Consider the following 15,453-nt stretch of genomic DNA (forward strand, 5'->3'; position numbering starts at 1 on the left):
TGACAGTTTGGCATCAGTTTGGAATGTCTTTATAATTTACAGCATTAAGATAAAAATAAAAGACCAAGGACATTTCTTTAAAGATGAAAGGCACCCAATTATTTAGAGTACAAATTGTTTTTAGCACAGTTAAAATATGTTATATTACAATTCCGCCTAATAATACATTATTTTACTAAGTTATTAAAATACAAGACTGCGGTTTCCCAATTTTTGTTTCGATTATTTTTTTAATAACGTACTTAACTAGTTGCAAAATTATATAAAAAAAAATACGGTGGTACTATGATGATTAAATTATGTATTTTTTTTAATCATAACCGCAATTATATGACGGATCTTGTCGACAATCCCAGATTAAAATCTCTTTTAAAACCTTTAAATAAAATTTAAAAAAAGTCTACCATAAAACGGAAGTTGACTTGTAGGTTTACGCCCCCTGACATCCTGTACACAAAGGCAACCAATGGCGTGAGGGCAGCAAATTTAAAAAGGAACCGCCTTCATTTGTGTCTCTATTACAACTTTTTCCTGCTGTCAGGAAAACGCTCGTAAATAGGACGTCAGTTCAGGTAATAGTTGCATCCATGTTTTGAGATGTCTCCCTTTTTCATCTCTCCATTGTTGTTTTTTTTACATTGTTGAAGAAGTAGCATGTTTAACGCTGGCTGCTACAATTAGCCAAACTAACCCTAGCTGTTTACTGTATGCGTTTCTAACGTTTTTCAAAAATGTCGGCCTGACGTTAACTCAATATGTTTTGTTGTTTAGGAGATAAAGTTTGTATTGACTGGTCCCCATAAAAGCACTACTGCATGTCTTTTTTTTTCCCTCAGCTACAATGGCTCACATGATTACAGAGCGTGAAAATGATGGTCTGAGACTGTCCCATCTTGGCTTCAAACCAGGTCAGGAAAACCTTACGTTTAACTTGAAAGGAAATGAATTAATGCATTTCTCAACTGAGCAGATAAATCCCTGAAAACTCCAGCGAAGACCATGAGAACTCCTTTGGCTCCCGGTCGCAAGGCCTTTGGAGTTGTCAATACACACTTTTCCACCCCTGTTGTCAAAGTGCAAGAGAAAAAACCTGTGAAGCTTCAGGTCGGAATGAGCTTATATGATTGATGCGCTTTTATCATCTCCACACTGATGTTTCTTTGATCCCTGCACAGGAAGCCAAAGTCAAACTTCTTCCACAGAAGAAATCAGAGGAGTATCCAGAAATTGAGAAGATGATTCCCTATGATCCCTTGGGTGACTATGGCCATTTTAATGTTCCTCAAACTAAAAAAATAGGGCTACTCATCTTACTTTTTTGTTTTGTTTTTTTTTCTTGTCCAGAGTTTGAGAAATACAGTGTCCCAGAAGATCTGATTCCTCTAGGTGGAATTCCTCTGTCTGGTGTGGGGTTCCCACAAGGTCCTCTGCCCTCTGAGGAAGACCTGTTTGCATACCTGGCACCGCTGCCAAGCATGTCACCTGTGAAGATGCCACAATGCTCTGGTATCGAGACTTATGGTGATCTCCCTTACGGTGACAAAACATACAGTGGGACCTCCATGGTCCCACAGGGAAATGCTGGAAACAGAATTAATCTGTTCCAGGGTCAAACATCACCATTTATAAAATCTTTAACTATACAGTCAATTGTTTTTGAAGTACAAATTTCACATTATGCAAAAAATGTAAAAAAAAAAAACTAAGCTAAGCCCATAATATGCAAACAGTTCTTTAATGGTATCTGTCACAAGCGTAAAGAAATGTGACCACTTAACAAAAATGATGGTACAAGTAAAGACTAGTATGGTGACCCTGGACAAAAGTATTTGTACACCGCTGGAGTATCTTGAGCAGGCTTTTTTTATTATTTATTCAAATTTGGCAATCAAGACATTCCTGTGTAAATATTTGCTGCTTATTTGTCAAGCGATCATGAAAAGCAGCTACTGTGGCATAATTGGAGATTATACCTGATTTGTTTTTGTTTTTTTTTTTCCTTCCAGGCAACTATGCAGAACTAGATGCCTTCCTGCAAACACTTGAAGAGCTGACTGTTCCACCAGAGCCTGATAGTGACTGAATAATATCCAATCTTACTTATCCTGTTCATGTTCAGCTTTACTGGAGTGAAGGTTTTATTGTTTTAAGCACACTTATTTGCAATGTATTGTCACTTGTTCAATAAAACACTTGTAACAGACTTTTACTTCCTGGTTTTGAAATCAGCAGCGGTCACATGATCAGCACTCCCTCCATTGGCTTGCTTTACTATGAACTTTGGCTCACTTCCTCAATTTTGGGGAAAATGAAAAGTCGTTTGACGTTTTTAGACTTGAGTTTAAATGAATGATTACTGAGATCCATACTCTTTTTCGTGTGCTTTCAAACGTGCATGTGGAATGAGAGCAGTACAGGTGAGTCGCCCTTGAAGCATTACGCACTAAAATGTGTAAATTGTCGAAACGGCGAAGGAACTACTTTATAATTTGATCTCTTGTTAAAGACTGTCGTCCACATAAACGGAAGTGGCGTCTCGTCTTGCAAACATGGATGATGGCAGCTTGGGGGAACAGGCTGCCACTACCGACACTTACGCCAGACAAGCCCAAGTTATAGAGCGCCTCTCCCGGTATGGCTATGGCATGCCGGGTATGTCCGGTGCTTCTCAGCGGAGGTCAAGGCTGCTGCATAGGAGGCAGGAAGACAAGAAGGGCAGTGCTGCTGCAGGTCCAGACCGAGCTTCCATTACACCTGCACTGCGAGGCGGGTTGACCTCTTCTTCCGCACCTACCGGAGAGCAGGACCACCCGTGGGCTCTGTACCCCATGGAGCACGCATGGATGCTGTCAGCCGTGGAGGGCAACTATGACACGCTACTAGAGTTCGTCTCAGAGGACCCGGTTCTTCTCACTAGGCGGGACTTCATCAGTGGCTACTCCGTCCTCCACTGGCTGGCCAAGCGCGGCAGAGACGACACCCTCCTCAAGCTCCTACACCACGCCGAGAAGGCAGGCGGTGCTCCGGTGAGCGTGGACGTGCGGGGCAGCGGCGGACTGACCCCGCTGCACGTCGCCAGCATGCACGGTCACTATGCGGTCGTCAAGCTGCTGGTGGGGGCTTTCGGTGCCAACGTGGACGCCATGGACTACAGCGGGAGGAGGGCCTGGCAGTACCTGCGGTCGGATGCTCCAATAGAGATGAAGGAGCTGCTCGGGATGTGGGATGACGAGCACACCGGTTGGGGTGCGCCTAATGCGAATAACAACAGCAACAACAGCAGCGTCGTTGACGCTGCACCGTGTGAGGAAGTGGACGGACTGACTGACCAGGTCAGCTCGTTCGACAGGACGAGTAGAGGCAGCTGGAGGTTTGGTTCTTTGAAAAGGATCTTCTCCTTTCGTGGAAACAGACGCTGACCAACAAATGTTAATGTTAATCACAGGTACCGTTAAATTTGCTTGACTTGATCCAACGTAAATATCTGGGTTGACATAGCAACAGCACTCACTAGTGTAGCTTGTTTTTCCAGAGTTATATTTGGCTGAGGCCACCAAAGCTGACCTCAAATCAAACATGAGCTTCAAATGAGCTGCATTGCTATTTCATGCAAGAATTTGCTGCGTGGGCAGATTGAAAAGCCTCAAGAGTTTCTCATTTTGCATCAACTCCCCTCCTTGGCCTCCCTGTTGGCTTAGAAACACCGGGCAACACTTAAAGTAGCAGTAAGGAATACTGTAGTACGTTTTGGCTGCTAAAAGGTCATAATTAACTTTACATATCTAAAAATGTTGAAATACACACAGTCATGTTATAGCTTGATTACAGATGTTTTATTGTCAAACCAGAGAATCTGTACAAAAAACAGCTGCAGCTCCAGATGACATGGAGGCCCCCTCCAAAATAAAAAAGGTGAAGCCCAGCAGCCCGAGGTCCTGGTAGGATGGAAAGGAGGGACGCTGGATACATGGACCAGGTCAGGTTTACAGGCCAAGCTTAGTCCTCCTCCAGTGTCTCCTTTTGGAGTTGTACCTGAAATCAACATGCATGCGTGATTATATTGCAAGCGCTCTCTCCTCAGTATTCTAATAACGGAACAAAGATATGCATTCAGTGTTGAGTCCAAACAGCAGCAAACGTTGTGTGACAATATCGACTGTCTTAAATTCTTCTTTGCTTCCACCAGCCGTAAGAAAACAGTGACAGCCAAATACACAAAAATTGAGCAGGACAAGCCATTTTGTTGCAATCAGCAGTAGTGTTTCAGCAACAGAGGAGCTTCTTCCCCCTCAGAGAAGAAGATGATCTCTGAAGCCGAAGTGTACTCTCAGCAGGGTTAATGACAGCATTTCACATCAACGAAGTGCTGCAATTGCAGACCTGCTTTGCTCCATTTAATCCGCCATAAACAATGATGCACTTCATAATGGGTGATTTTTGACTTAACATGAAACCCTGTTTACTGCCAAGTGTGTAGCTAACCAATGAAATCATGTTATGGAGCAGCATGTTAAGCATATTTATTGGCTGCTGTTTAAGTGCAGACAATCCCGAATAAGCACTACTGTTTTGAGCAGATTGAAAATAAAAATTATATTAGCTTTGAGCAGAGTGATTCATTCAAGTCAAAACTTGTGGTATATTGACTATTAAATGAATGTTGATTTCAATGTAAAATAAGGCATTATAGGAAACTATGCATATGGAACGAAAGCTGCAACAATCAATGATTAATCAATTATCCAACACACTGTCAGTTATTGCTATTCAATTAATCATTTTAATTAAAAATGCAAAATATACTGATTTCTCCCTCAAATGTGTTTTTTTCCACTTTTGTAATAAGCCACCAAGTTTTTTGCCCTACCTGTTGTATTTTTTTAATGTTCATAAAAGAACAGACTTTGACGCTTGTGTTAAAACTCGTAAGATAAAAGCATGTTAAAAAGATGATTACAAAAGTCCAATCATTCCAGACTGATTATTCATATTCATATAAAGTCATATTTGCAGCTTTAAAAACTCGCTGAATCTGTGCACTTAACTTTGAGTGTTTGTGAAAAACTTACCAAAAGCATGCACACAATCCTGCAATAAAGCCTACCTACATGCAGATTGATGATACTGTGGGTAGGTACCTTCTATTAGGGGTAGGAGGTAGGTACCTTCTATTAAAATCATTAATGAATGAGGGCAAACAGCTATTGGTTAATGCCAATATATAATAGAACTTCAACCATGAGTTTGACAGGCAATAACTACTGTTTTCAATGGCCACTACAGCGTTAATAACTCTGCATTATACGGTGCACGTTCCCACAAGTTAATGGCATTTTAAACTTAAGGTATTTGCATCTGGAGTGTAAGCCACCAACCTGATCTTGTTCCCGGTCTTCATTCTGATCCACTGAGGAATGGGCCTGTTCTGTTTCTGCTTCTTAGCCAGGAAGCGTTTGATCCTGAAAGTCTTGTGGGACGACTAAAACGACACATAAAACAAGATACACCCCATAATATACTTAAAGAACTGCACGGTTACCTGAACGCATCTTAGACAAGGTTTTCTTATGGAAACTAAGAAGCGACAGTGGCTTCATTCATGGAGAGCTAGCTACATGTACGCAACGTTACATTGCGGCGGCTTATTAAATCTAAACTGTAATCTTTACAAGTGACATAACAATATAAATGGTAGCGTGTGTATATCAGCTAAGTATTCCGACCACACAAAATAGTCTAGAGAGTATAGTCCAATGGATGTTAGATGATTTCAGCATTTACCATTTTCACCAGTCCTTTCCCCACTATGGCGTTGGTAGAAGAGGAAGACAGGAGTGACGTTGTCGGTTTTAGCCAATAAGACTTCTGGCAAACTATCATTGCCTTTTACAGACAGCGACACCCTCAGGAGATAACGGTGTACTACTAATATATTAAGTGAAATGTACATTTCTTCTAATAATGTATATAACATAACAATAATAATAATAATTATATATATATATATATACTGCTCAAAAAAATTAGAGGAACACTTCGAAAACACATCAGATCTAAACTGGGGGGAAATGATCTTGAATATCTTTCCTGATAATAAGTGGGTGATGTATTAGTAACAAAATGATGCCACATAATTTGATAGAAATGAAAATGATCACCCTATAGAGGGGGGAAATCAAAGACACCCCAAAAATGAAAGTGAAAAAATGATGCAGCAGACTGGTCCATTTTGCTAAAATGACATTGTAGCAACTCAAAATGATTTTCAGTAGTTTGTGTGGCCCCCACGTGCTTGTACGCATGCCTGACAACGTCGGGGCATGCTCCTAATGAGACTACGGATGGTGTCCTGGGGGATCTCCTCCCAGATCTGGACCAGGGCATCACTGTGGTACCTGGAGGCATGGAGGAGATTCAAGGAGACGGTAGTTACTCCAGGAGAGCTGGTCCAGTTGCTATAATGACATTTTGGCAAAATGGACCAGTGTGCTGCATACTTTTTTCACTTTCATTTTTGGGATGTCTTTGATTTCCCCCCTCTATAGAGTGATCCTTTTCATTTCTATCAAATTATTTGGCATCATTTTCTTACTAATAATCACCCACTTATTATCAGGAAAGATATTCAAGATCATTTTTCCTCCAGTTTACTGTAGATCTGATGTGTTTTTGAAGTGTTCCTCAAATTTTTTTGAGCAGTATATATACAGTATATATGACAATGTATAAACATAATAATTACGACATAACTTATGTCATTATGGGCAAATTAGCCTGACAGATGAACCACAACTTAAGCAATTTTTTTTGGAACATATTTTCACCAATGAAATGCAAAAACAAAGACTTTTAATATATCTTTATGTTCTTGTTGCCATCAGGAGAAGTGACATGTTCTCATATTCAGCTTGGTGCATCACTGGCTGATGCTGACAGAACAGAGGGAAGGCTGCAGGTGAAATCTGAGGTGTGCATGCAGTTAGAAAGGCAATTTATGTGCATTCAGGAATAGTCAGTATGGTCCGTGCATATGAAACTGAAAAGATGCAAGAAGCTTGTCCATGCAAGTTGATTACCGCCTATCATCCAATGAAAATGGAATATCCGCAACAATATTGAAATCATAAGGTCACTTTGGAGTTTATGTCCTAACAAAGCTTTGGCTTTACTTTAAGTGCCCTACAAACCAAACGTTGTCTTTCCTAACAAAATCAAACTAAAGAGGGTCAGTTTGAAGCAATGCCAGGCTCCACTAGATCATATCAGGGCCTCAAACATGGAGAGCTAGCAAGAAGCCATCATCAGCTCACGCAGCCCTGAGGCGACACGCTGAGCTGAGCATCGCTCTCCTCACTCTTAAAGACGCTCCAAATACTGTAGATTTTCTTGCTCAGTCCTCGCCTTTGTCAGATGCTTTCTTCGTCTCTGCATCTGGCTTCCTGTCCGCAGAGATGGAGTCGCCCCCTCCCCCCCCTCCGGCTGGTCGATTGCGGCTTCTGGCTCCAGGCTGGTACAACTGGATAGCAGGACGATCCTGATGCAAAAACAGCAGTATTTACTATTAACAATGAATTTCAATTATTATATTTTTTTACATAGATAAGTTAGCTGGATATACAGTATATACTCTACAAGTATAAAATAATTGAATAATATCAACATATTTCAAAATTTAAAACATTTAGATTTTTTTCCAAGAGCTTCACAACAATCTAATCAAATGAGATTAAACCACATTGGAACATATCTATTTATAAAATAGCATATTCAAATATTTATTAAATATTTGTTTTTAAGTTCAGTTTTAATGTCCACTTAATGCGCAGTCTTCCTCTCAATAGGATACAAATAAATATAAAAAGTATATATATATTTTGATCAGTTAAGCAAATTGAATGACTGTTGTCTATTTTGTTGTATTGATCTGTGAGGATTTTTAAATATTTTTTTATGATTTAATGAAAACATGTTTTGTTTTGTTTTGTTTTTTTAACCCAAATGTAATACCAGGAATGTCCTTGGAAGAATATCCACTTATCATCATGAAAAATGATAATACTTATAACAATATATTAAATAAATAAAATGGCCCTTTAAATAAAAGATATTAGTGTTACTATTAAATAAATAGCAGTTACCGGTACATGACTTTATGGAATACAGTGTATAATGAGGAAGTTGCACATGTACAAGTATCGATTTGATTGAGTGACTGATGGATGGATTTACTTTATTCCGAAGCCTCTCTCTTTTGCCGCTGTCGTCTTTCTTGTTTTCTCGAGGAGGTCTCTCCATCTTCTCAGCATGAGCAGACTCGGCCACGTTGTCGCCCCGTTTCTTGTCAGGGGGACGCTGTCGCTCCTTTTTGACCCCCTCCTCCTCCGTCTGTCTCCTGCTGGCGTTCTCCCCATCTTGCTTCTCCCTCCTGCGGCGTCGCTCCTCGTCCTGCCGCCTCATGCGTTCCTTCTCCTTCTGGCGCCGCTCCTTGTCTAGCTCGCGGTCGCCGTCGCGCTCCCGGAACTCCTTGCGGCCCTCCTCGTCTGCTCTGTACAAGGAAAAACAAAATTAAAAACATCCAAACTGAAGTTCAAAAATAAAATACAAAATGTTGAAAGTATTGTAATAAAATAAGCAATAATAAAAGCTAATGATAAAAGGATCAAATATGAAAGCAAATGAAAAAATAAATAAAATAAAAAATACTGAAATAAATCTAAAGTATCATATAATTACTGTATCAAGCTTACATAAAGCCAGGTGCAAGTCAAATATTTTGGAGCAGCAGAAATAAAATCAAAGAATATTATAATACAGCATTCAAAATACCAAATAAAACAGATGCACTGAAAGAGGTGTCAAAGAGTTTAAGAACAATGTGCAGCAAAAGTAAAATGGAGTATAAAAAAATAATTAAAATACATGTATAACTACAATGTTTGAAATTCCGAATGTAATGCAAACCCGGATGCAAGTAAAGCAAAAACATGTGTACTTTGGGGCCTACAAAAATGAAATGAAATAAAATCATAACTTACTTCTTTCCTCGCTCCTCCCTGTTCTCATTCTGGCGTCTCCTCTGATCTCCACCGCCCGTGGTTCTGTCTTCTTTGATCGTCCGATCTACTTTTTTAAACTTCTCCTTAGCTTTGTCAGTGTCAGCCTCCTCTCCCCTGTCGGGCTTCTTCAGCAGCTATACGGTGGACAAATAAATAGGAGTTGTTTCTGCGATATATCAAGGTTGGGGGGGGATTGGCATGAAGTTTTTTATGCCTTACTTTGATTTTTGGCTCCTCTTTGACGTGGTCCTTGTCACCCTCTGGCAGCTTGTCCAGTTTCTTCATCTTGTCGGCACCTTTGCGTTTGCGCTCCTCCCTCCACTTGCGACGCTCCTCATCACGAAGGCGCTTGCGTTCAAGCTCCCTCCTCCTCCTCTCCTCTTTCTTTTCCTCCCTGATTCTCTAAAGGGTTTCCAGCGTCTGTCAGCGGATTTACGATACCTCCATTTACATTCCTGATGTACGTGACTTACCTGTTTATTCTTCAGGAAGTCCAACAGAGGTGTTGTCTTTTTAGCTGCAGGAAAGGATAAGCTTAGATTTCGTGAAATATAAACGCAAAAAGCTTTTATTTGTATGTTTACCTACATACTAATTCCTTTGATCTGGCTTCAATCTCTTCTAGCAGCGTCTCAGGCGTGGAGGTCAATTTCTCATCATCTCGGTTATAATAATCCAGGAATTTTTTGTAATCCGGATCTAACACAACAAAAATACATTAAAAGTATCTCATAAGTTGGAGAATTTGGAATTTCGCCAACATTTTTGGGAACAAATTTGCATCTAAAGCAGGTATGTCCAAAGTCTGGACCGGGGGCCATTTGCGGCACATATTATAAACACAAAATTAAACACAACGGTTTCCTTTGTCTCCTATAACAAAGGTGGTTGAATGTATTTAACATAGCATATTTGGACTTACATTGCAGCCCAAACCCAAAAGTTTGAACCATCAAATGATGTCATGCTGGATAACTACAATGCATGCATATGCATGTTTTGCTTTTTGTTTGGCATTCTTATAGCTAGGCCTGTCATGATAAAAAAAACTTTGCAGGACAATAATTATCCTACAAATGATTGCCGATAAACTACATTATTGTCAACATGAATCCATTAATGTAATGGGAATATATGGCATAACAATGCAAGTACACCGTATCAAAAGCAATAAACTTTCATTTCTCAAGAATATCTAAATTGTAATTGGAATGTCAGGAGCTTTTAAATTAAATACATTAAACAAACAACATAATGAATGAAACAAACAAAAAACACAATGAAAATAAAATGGGCTTTGACTCTTTTAGCAACAATTGCACTTAAAGAAAAGTCCCAATCAATCACAATAATTCTGATTTTGAATCAGTGTCACTTTCTTTGTGATTTAGTGATTAATGACAAAGAAAAAACTGAGAAATAACCCAGAAATACTCTGAAGTTCACATTGCGTGTCAATGCAGACGTCATCTCATTTTCATATACACTTCCTTGATTCACTTTTAGCAGCATTGTGTGTAGAATACGCAGTTTATGTTTAAAGGGGTGTCAAATTTTGTTGGTGTTTGGTCAAAGCTCATGTTTTGGATGCAGCAAAATGCGTTTGGTGCACAAAGAGGTGTTACACTTCGGGAATCACGACACCTGAAACATAAGTTCCACCGTTTTATATTATTTATTTCATGTCTTTGCTATGTCACAAAATGACTTCACAAACGAGATTAAACGGATTGTGTTTTATACACAACAGGCACAAAGAAAGTATTCAACACTGTTTCCCCTGTTTATTCAATGTGTTTGCAGTATATTTTCACATGGCTATGGCTTCAAATCACTGTAGTTTGTGCGTAGTGGCCCACAAAATAACTACACTGTCGCTGGCACCCCTTTCAGTAGAATCACCCAGTTGTGTTTGCTTGCTTGTTACTCCTCACAACGCTCGCTTACAGGACTCTGTGTGCACGCGGTAGTGACCCAATAGTGACCCCCCACCCCCCCAAAAAACACAAGCTAGCTAGCTGCCACCGAGAGGCAGTGAGAGGCGAAATGTGTAAACAAAGATGCCACAAAGTCTAATGAGATTTGAAACGTCATCGATCACACACGCTGGCACGCCTGTGACGAGCTGTCATCAACTCTCACGATAACAAGTCACAAAGCGAAAGTCAACATAAGACGTGTAATTTTATCTGCTCGGACGTGCACAACTGCCAACACGGCAGACAGGTGATTCCGCTGCATATTTCTCAAATACAGCGCAGTGAAACATTTTCAAACTAACTGTGGTCAATATGTGTGTAAACAATAAGCTACAGTATATACTGTATGTCCATTCATACAATATGTTACTTAGCATTGTTTTCAACTTTAAAAAAGGGTCATTTTTAAGGCGTGGCGGCTTTTATTTTGTAGTGGCGTGCCGCCACGATCAATTACATGCAGCAGAAACCCTGAACTTATTCCAAAAATAGTGTTTATTTACATTTTTTTTTACAGAGTTCTATTTCCAGCAGTTCCACTTTATTGACAGTCTTACAAGTGTTCATTGAATGAATAACAACAGCGACCACCGTACCGCAGGTGGTGGCCACACTGGACACTTGTAAGACAGGAAATAACACTTGTGAGTAGAATACTTGTGACTTGGCTGACGTTTTCTATTGCTTTTCCTGAAAATATTGTGTTATGACATTGGTTCATCTGTTTGAATAACCCTGTATTTACAGTGGTTAACTTCTTTTAACAACTGTATGACACTTAAGAAGGTGAAAATGTCTCTTAATGTTGCCTTTACAGTTAATAAAGGTTTTATGATAGTCACAGTTTAAACCTGGAACATATCTCTTTTTTCATTATTTGATATGGGGAAAAACTGTTGTTGGTGTATATTTTTCTTTTTCTTCTGATTGTTTTTAGATTCATTTGACGGGAGCGTGTTAAGAAAAGACAGTGACAAAACAACAACAATATATATGGGATTTTTTTGTGGTTAACTTCATTAACATGTTAATAAATTACTATCATATTACACCTTTGTCATTCAAGTAAAGACAGTGGTTTTCTATCTTAAGAGTCACTGTGGTTAACTTCTTTAACCCCTGTATGACAGCTAGGATAGCTGCTATACTATACTGTAGATGAATCCTATGTTACATGATTTCCTGTAGGGAAAAATCCCATACCTTCAGTTATTGTTCCACACTTCGCATCCTTTTTCTTGCTTTTCTTTTTGGACGTCTTTTGAAAAGGTGCAAACTCCACAATAGCTGGGTACTCCTGTCCTGTTTAGACAAAACGTGTAAGTACTTACAGTGGTGTGAAAAAGTGTTTGCCCCCTTCCTGATTTCTTTATTGTGTCACACTTAAATGTTTCAGATCATCAAATATATTTAAATGTTAGTCAATGACACCACAACTGAACACAAAATGCAGTTTTGAAATTATTATTTTTTTTTACGGGAGAAAAACATCCAAACCTACATGGCCCTGTGTGAAAAAGTGATTGCTGCCCCCTATTAAAACATGCATCCATTCATTTTCTATGCCGCTTGTCCTCACTAGGGTTGCGGGAATGCTGGAGCCTATCGCAGCTGACTTCGGGCGAGAGGCCGGGTACACCCTGGTATGGTCGCCAGCCAATCGCAGGGCACATATAGACAAACAACCATTCACACTCACATTCATACCTATGGACAATTTAGAGTTGCCAATTAAGCTAACATGCATTTTTTTGGAATGTGGGAGGAAACCAGAGAATCCGGAGAAAACCAACGCACGCACAGGGAGAACATGCAAACTCCACACATTTCCTGACTGTGTGGCCAACATGCTAACCACTCGGCCACCCTGCAGCCCCCCATTAAAACATAACTGAGATTAATTGAGATCTATCAGTCTGGAAAAGGTTCTAAAGTCATTTCTAAAGCTTCGGGACTCAAACCACAGTGAGAGCCATTATCCACAAATGCCAAAAACATGGACCAGTGGTGAACCGGCCAACCAAAATGACCCCAAGAGAGCAGCGACGACTCATCCAAGAGGTCACAAAAGACCCCACAACAACATCCAAAGAGCTGCAGGCCTCACTTGCCTCAATTAAGGTCAGTGTTCATGACGCCACCATAAGAAAGACACTGGGCAAAAATGGCCTGCATGGCAGAGTTCCAAGACAAAAACCACTGCTGAACAAAAAGAACATTAAGGCTCATCTCAATTTTGCCAAAAAAACATCTTGATGATCCCCAAGACCTTTAGGAAAATATTATGTGGTCTGACAAGACAAAAGTTGAAGGTGGAAGGTACAGTATGTGTCCCATTACATCTGGTGTAAGAGTAAGGCCACATTTCAGAAAAAGAACATCATACCAACAGTAAAATATGGTAGTGGTAGTCTGATGGTCTGGGACTGTTTTGCTGCTTCAGGACCTGAAGACTTGCTGTGATAAATGGAACCATAAATTCTGCTGTCTACCAAAAAATCCTGAAGGAGAATGTCCGGCCATCTGTTCGTGACCTCAAGCTGAAACCAACTTGGGTTCTGCAGCAGGACAATGATCCAAAACACACCAGCAAGTCCACCTCTGAATGGCTGAAGAAAAACAAAAAAAAGCCTTTGGAGTGGCCTAGTCACAGTCCTGACCTGAATCCTATTGAGATGCTGTGGCATGACCTTAAAAAGGTGTTTTATGCTGGAAAACCCTCCAATGTGGCTGAATTATAACAATTCTGCAAAGAGAAATGGGCCAAAATTCCTCCACAGCGCTGTAAGAGACTCTTTGCAAGTTATCGCAAATGCTTGATTGCAGTTTTTGCTGCTCAGGGTGGCCCAACTAGTTATTAGGTTTAGGTTACTTATTAGGTCACTTTTTTACACAGGGCCATGAAGGTTTGTATTTTTTTTCTTCCCTTAATGAAAAAGTTTCAACTGAACACAAAACTGCATTTTGTGTTCAGTTGTGTTGTCAATGACTAATGTTAAAAGTTGTTTGATGATCTGAAACATTTAAGTGTGACAAACATGCAAAAAAAAAAAGAAATCAGGAAGGGGGCAAACACTTTTTCCACACGACTGTATATGCACATGTTTAAATGTAAAATCAGGACTTTCACATCATACCTCTATTGTCAATGAACACATAGCCATCAAATCGATCCCTGAACAGAACAATATCTTCCTGGTTCTTGAAGTTGATGTACGCCCTTGCAAAGAGGTGAGGGTAAAGGCTGAAACAGAGTATGTAATATCAGTTAAACTACTTTTTAGTCACTTCCTTGCTGGGGGTGTGACAATCTCACCTGGTGTCATTGGAGAAGAACTCCAGGTAGTCCACTTCTGGGAGTGGCTGGAGCTGCTCCTCCAGCTCCTCTTTAGTTAGGCTTGGTGGCAATCTTCTGATCACAATCTAAAAGAAACGTGACTTCTCCATTAATATACATCAATGAGAAGATAGGACGGCTTTTGTTATAATTAGTTTAAAAATTGTTATAAAATGCTGTTGACGTCTAACATGATACAAAAATAACATGCTGTTAAATGTAATAGGGTTAAAATAATGGACGTCGTGTCAACACCAAACTACTAGTAGCAAGAAGCTAACCTAACCTAGCCTAGGCTAGCTCAATAGTTTTACCTTTGTCATGGCCTCCTTCTTTTCCTTCAACTTCTCCGCCCTTTCCGCATCATCGCACATTATTTCCACCCTTTTCTCCCTGGGACGAGTGTTTTCCTTGTCTTCCTTCATGTTTTAAATGCTACGTTGGAACTTTGTGTCATTCCCCAGTCAGACTTGTTTACTTTTTTTTAGCAAGTTAGCCGAGGTGGGTGTTCTTCTTCGTCGTCTTTTTTTGAAACGCTCGGCGGCGGGCACCCAACTTGACAAGTGCCGTACCGCCATCTAGCGGAACTTGTGTGTGTGTGTGGGGGGGGGGGGGGGGGGGGTCACCAACCACATACAACGAAACCAGGGTTGTCGAACAGTGGGTCGGGTCCCTCAGGGGGCGCGCGGTGAACTGTCAGGGGGGCGTGAGAGGCAGGGAGGACTTTCAATATTAGTGCAGATCTGCCAACATGTCGTACTCTGCATGTTTGACTCTTAAATAGGCTTGTATGCATCACTTCTCTCCATTTTTTTTGCATTTTGCTGGTTTGATTTTCGATTTCAGTCTGTACAGTCCAGTTAAATAATTAGATATTATCAGTTTCTCAATAGCATTTAAAATCGGGAGGGTAGCGAGAAAACATCTCTGTCCCCCACTGGGGGCATGAAAGAAAATAACTGAGAACCACTTAACTAAACCCACAGATACAAGACACGGTTTCAATGTAAATTTAAATTCAGAATTAGTAATTAATGTTTCAATTTAACAGTATTTCATTTTGGTTACTCACGAGGAGAAG

General features: G+C 40.1%; 4 protein-coding genes and 1 non-coding gene across 6 annotated transcripts; 2 read left to right on the forward strand and 3 right to left on the reverse strand.

Moving 5' to 3' along the window:
• The first annotated feature begins 458 nt into the window (after window positions 1-458).
• pttg1 (PTTG1 regulator of sister chromatid separation, securin) lies at window positions 459-2,194 on the forward strand. Of its 2 annotated transcripts, none has more exons than XM_054792565.1 (6): window positions 459-572; window positions 837-908; window positions 971-1,104; window positions 1,176-1,257; window positions 1,345-1,521; window positions 2,007-2,194. In XM_054792565.1, exons 2-6 carry the CDS (start codon window positions 842-844, stop codon window positions 2,081-2,083), a joined length of 537 nt encoding a protein of 178 aa, XP_054648540.1. In that variant the 5' UTR covers window positions 459-572; window positions 837-841; the 3' UTR covers window positions 2,084-2,194. The 2 variants fall into 2 exon arrangements, with proteins under 2 accessions (XP_054648540.1, XP_054648542.1); XM_054792567.1 differs by having other exon boundaries at window positions 1,345-1,506.
• Window positions 2,195-2,267: 73 nt separating this feature from the next.
• sowahd (sosondowah ankyrin repeat domain family d) lies at window positions 2,268-5,514 on the forward strand. Its single transcript, XM_054792004.1, has 2 exons — window positions 2,268-2,417; window positions 2,507-5,514. The coding sequence occupies exon 2, from the start codon at window positions 2,550-2,552 to the stop codon at window positions 3,417-3,419; it is 870 nt and encodes a 289-aa protein (XP_054647979.1). The 5' UTR covers window positions 2,268-2,417; window positions 2,507-2,549; the 3' UTR covers window positions 3,420-5,514.
• On the reverse strand, window positions 3,812-5,868 carry rpl39 (ribosomal protein L39). The gene is made up of 3 exons (XM_054792005.1): window positions 5,782-5,868; window positions 5,376-5,479; window positions 3,812-4,032 (listed from the first exon to the last, which is right to left on the reverse strand). Exons 1-3 carry the CDS (start codon window positions 5,782-5,784, stop codon window positions 3,984-3,986), a joined length of 156 nt encoding a protein of 51 aa, XP_054647980.1. The 5' UTR covers window positions 5,785-5,868; the 3' UTR covers window positions 3,812-3,983.
• On the reverse strand, window positions 4,257-4,387 carry LOC129190466 (small nucleolar RNA SNORA69). Its single transcript, XR_008573039.1, has one exon. It is a non-coding gene; the product is annotated as a small nucleolar RNA SNORA69 (small nucleolar RNA).
• A 985-nt stretch (window positions 5,869-6,853) lies between the features above and the next one.
• Window positions 6,854-15,036, reverse strand: upf3b (UPF3B regulator of nonsense mediated mRNA decay). The gene is made up of 10 exons (XM_054792984.1): window positions 14,687-15,036; window positions 14,352-14,458; window positions 14,173-14,279; window positions 12,239-12,337; window positions 9,645-9,755; window positions 9,530-9,573; window positions 9,276-9,458; window positions 9,036-9,190; window positions 8,230-8,545; window positions 6,854-7,534 (listed from the first exon to the last, which is right to left on the reverse strand). The coding sequence occupies exons 1-10, from the start codon at window positions 14,795-14,797 to the stop codon at window positions 7,391-7,393; spliced, it is 1,377 nt and encodes a 458-aa protein (XP_054648959.1). The 5' UTR covers window positions 14,798-15,036; the 3' UTR covers window positions 6,854-7,390.
• Between the last annotated feature and the right edge of the window lie 417 nt (window positions 15,037-15,453).

This window comes from Dunckerocampus dactyliophorus, chromosome 11, assembly GCF_027744805.1.
Source record: "Dunckerocampus dactyliophorus isolate RoL2022-P2 chromosome 11, RoL_Ddac_1.1, whole genome shotgun sequence".
Taxonomy (NCBI): domain Eukaryota; kingdom Metazoa; phylum Chordata; class Actinopteri; order Syngnathiformes; family Syngnathidae; genus Dunckerocampus; species Dunckerocampus dactyliophorus.

Excerpts from the sequence above, each read along its gene's own strand:
- pttg1 (XM_054792565.1), top strand. The coding sequence starts at position 842 with ATGGCTCACATGATTACAGAGCGTGAAAATGATGGTCTGAGACTGTCC. Across the intron at positions 1,258-1,344 it reads GATTCCCTATGATCCCTTGG|AGTTTGAGAAATACAGTGTC; the intron begins GTGACTATGGCC and ends TTTCTTGTCCAG. Across the intron at positions 1,522-2,006 it reads CTCTGGTATCGAGACTTATG|GCAACTATGCAGAACTAGAT; the intron begins GTGATCTCCCTT and ends TTTTCCTTCCAG.
- sowahd (XM_054792004.1), top strand. The coding sequence starts at position 2,550 with ATGGATGATGGCAGCTTGGGGGAACAGGCTGCCACTACCGACACTTAC.
- rpl39 (XM_054792005.1), bottom strand. Across the intron at positions 4,033-5,375 it reads AAGACCGGGAACAAGATCAG|GTACAACTCCAAAAGGAGAC; the intron begins GTTGGTGGCTTA and ends TGTTGATTTCAG.
- upf3b (XM_054792984.1), bottom strand. The coding sequence starts at position 14,797 with ATGAAGGAAGACAAGGAAAACACTCGTCCCAGGGAGAAAAGGGTGGAA. Across the intron at positions 9,459-9,529 it reads ACTTCCTGAAGAATAAACAG|AGAATCAGGGAGGAAAAGAA; the intron begins GTAAGTCACGTA and ends GAAACCCTTTAG. Across the intron at positions 7,535-8,229 it reads GAGAGAGGCTTCGGAATAAA|GATCGTCCTGCTATCCAGTT; the intron begins GTAAATCCATCC and ends TTTTTGCATCAG.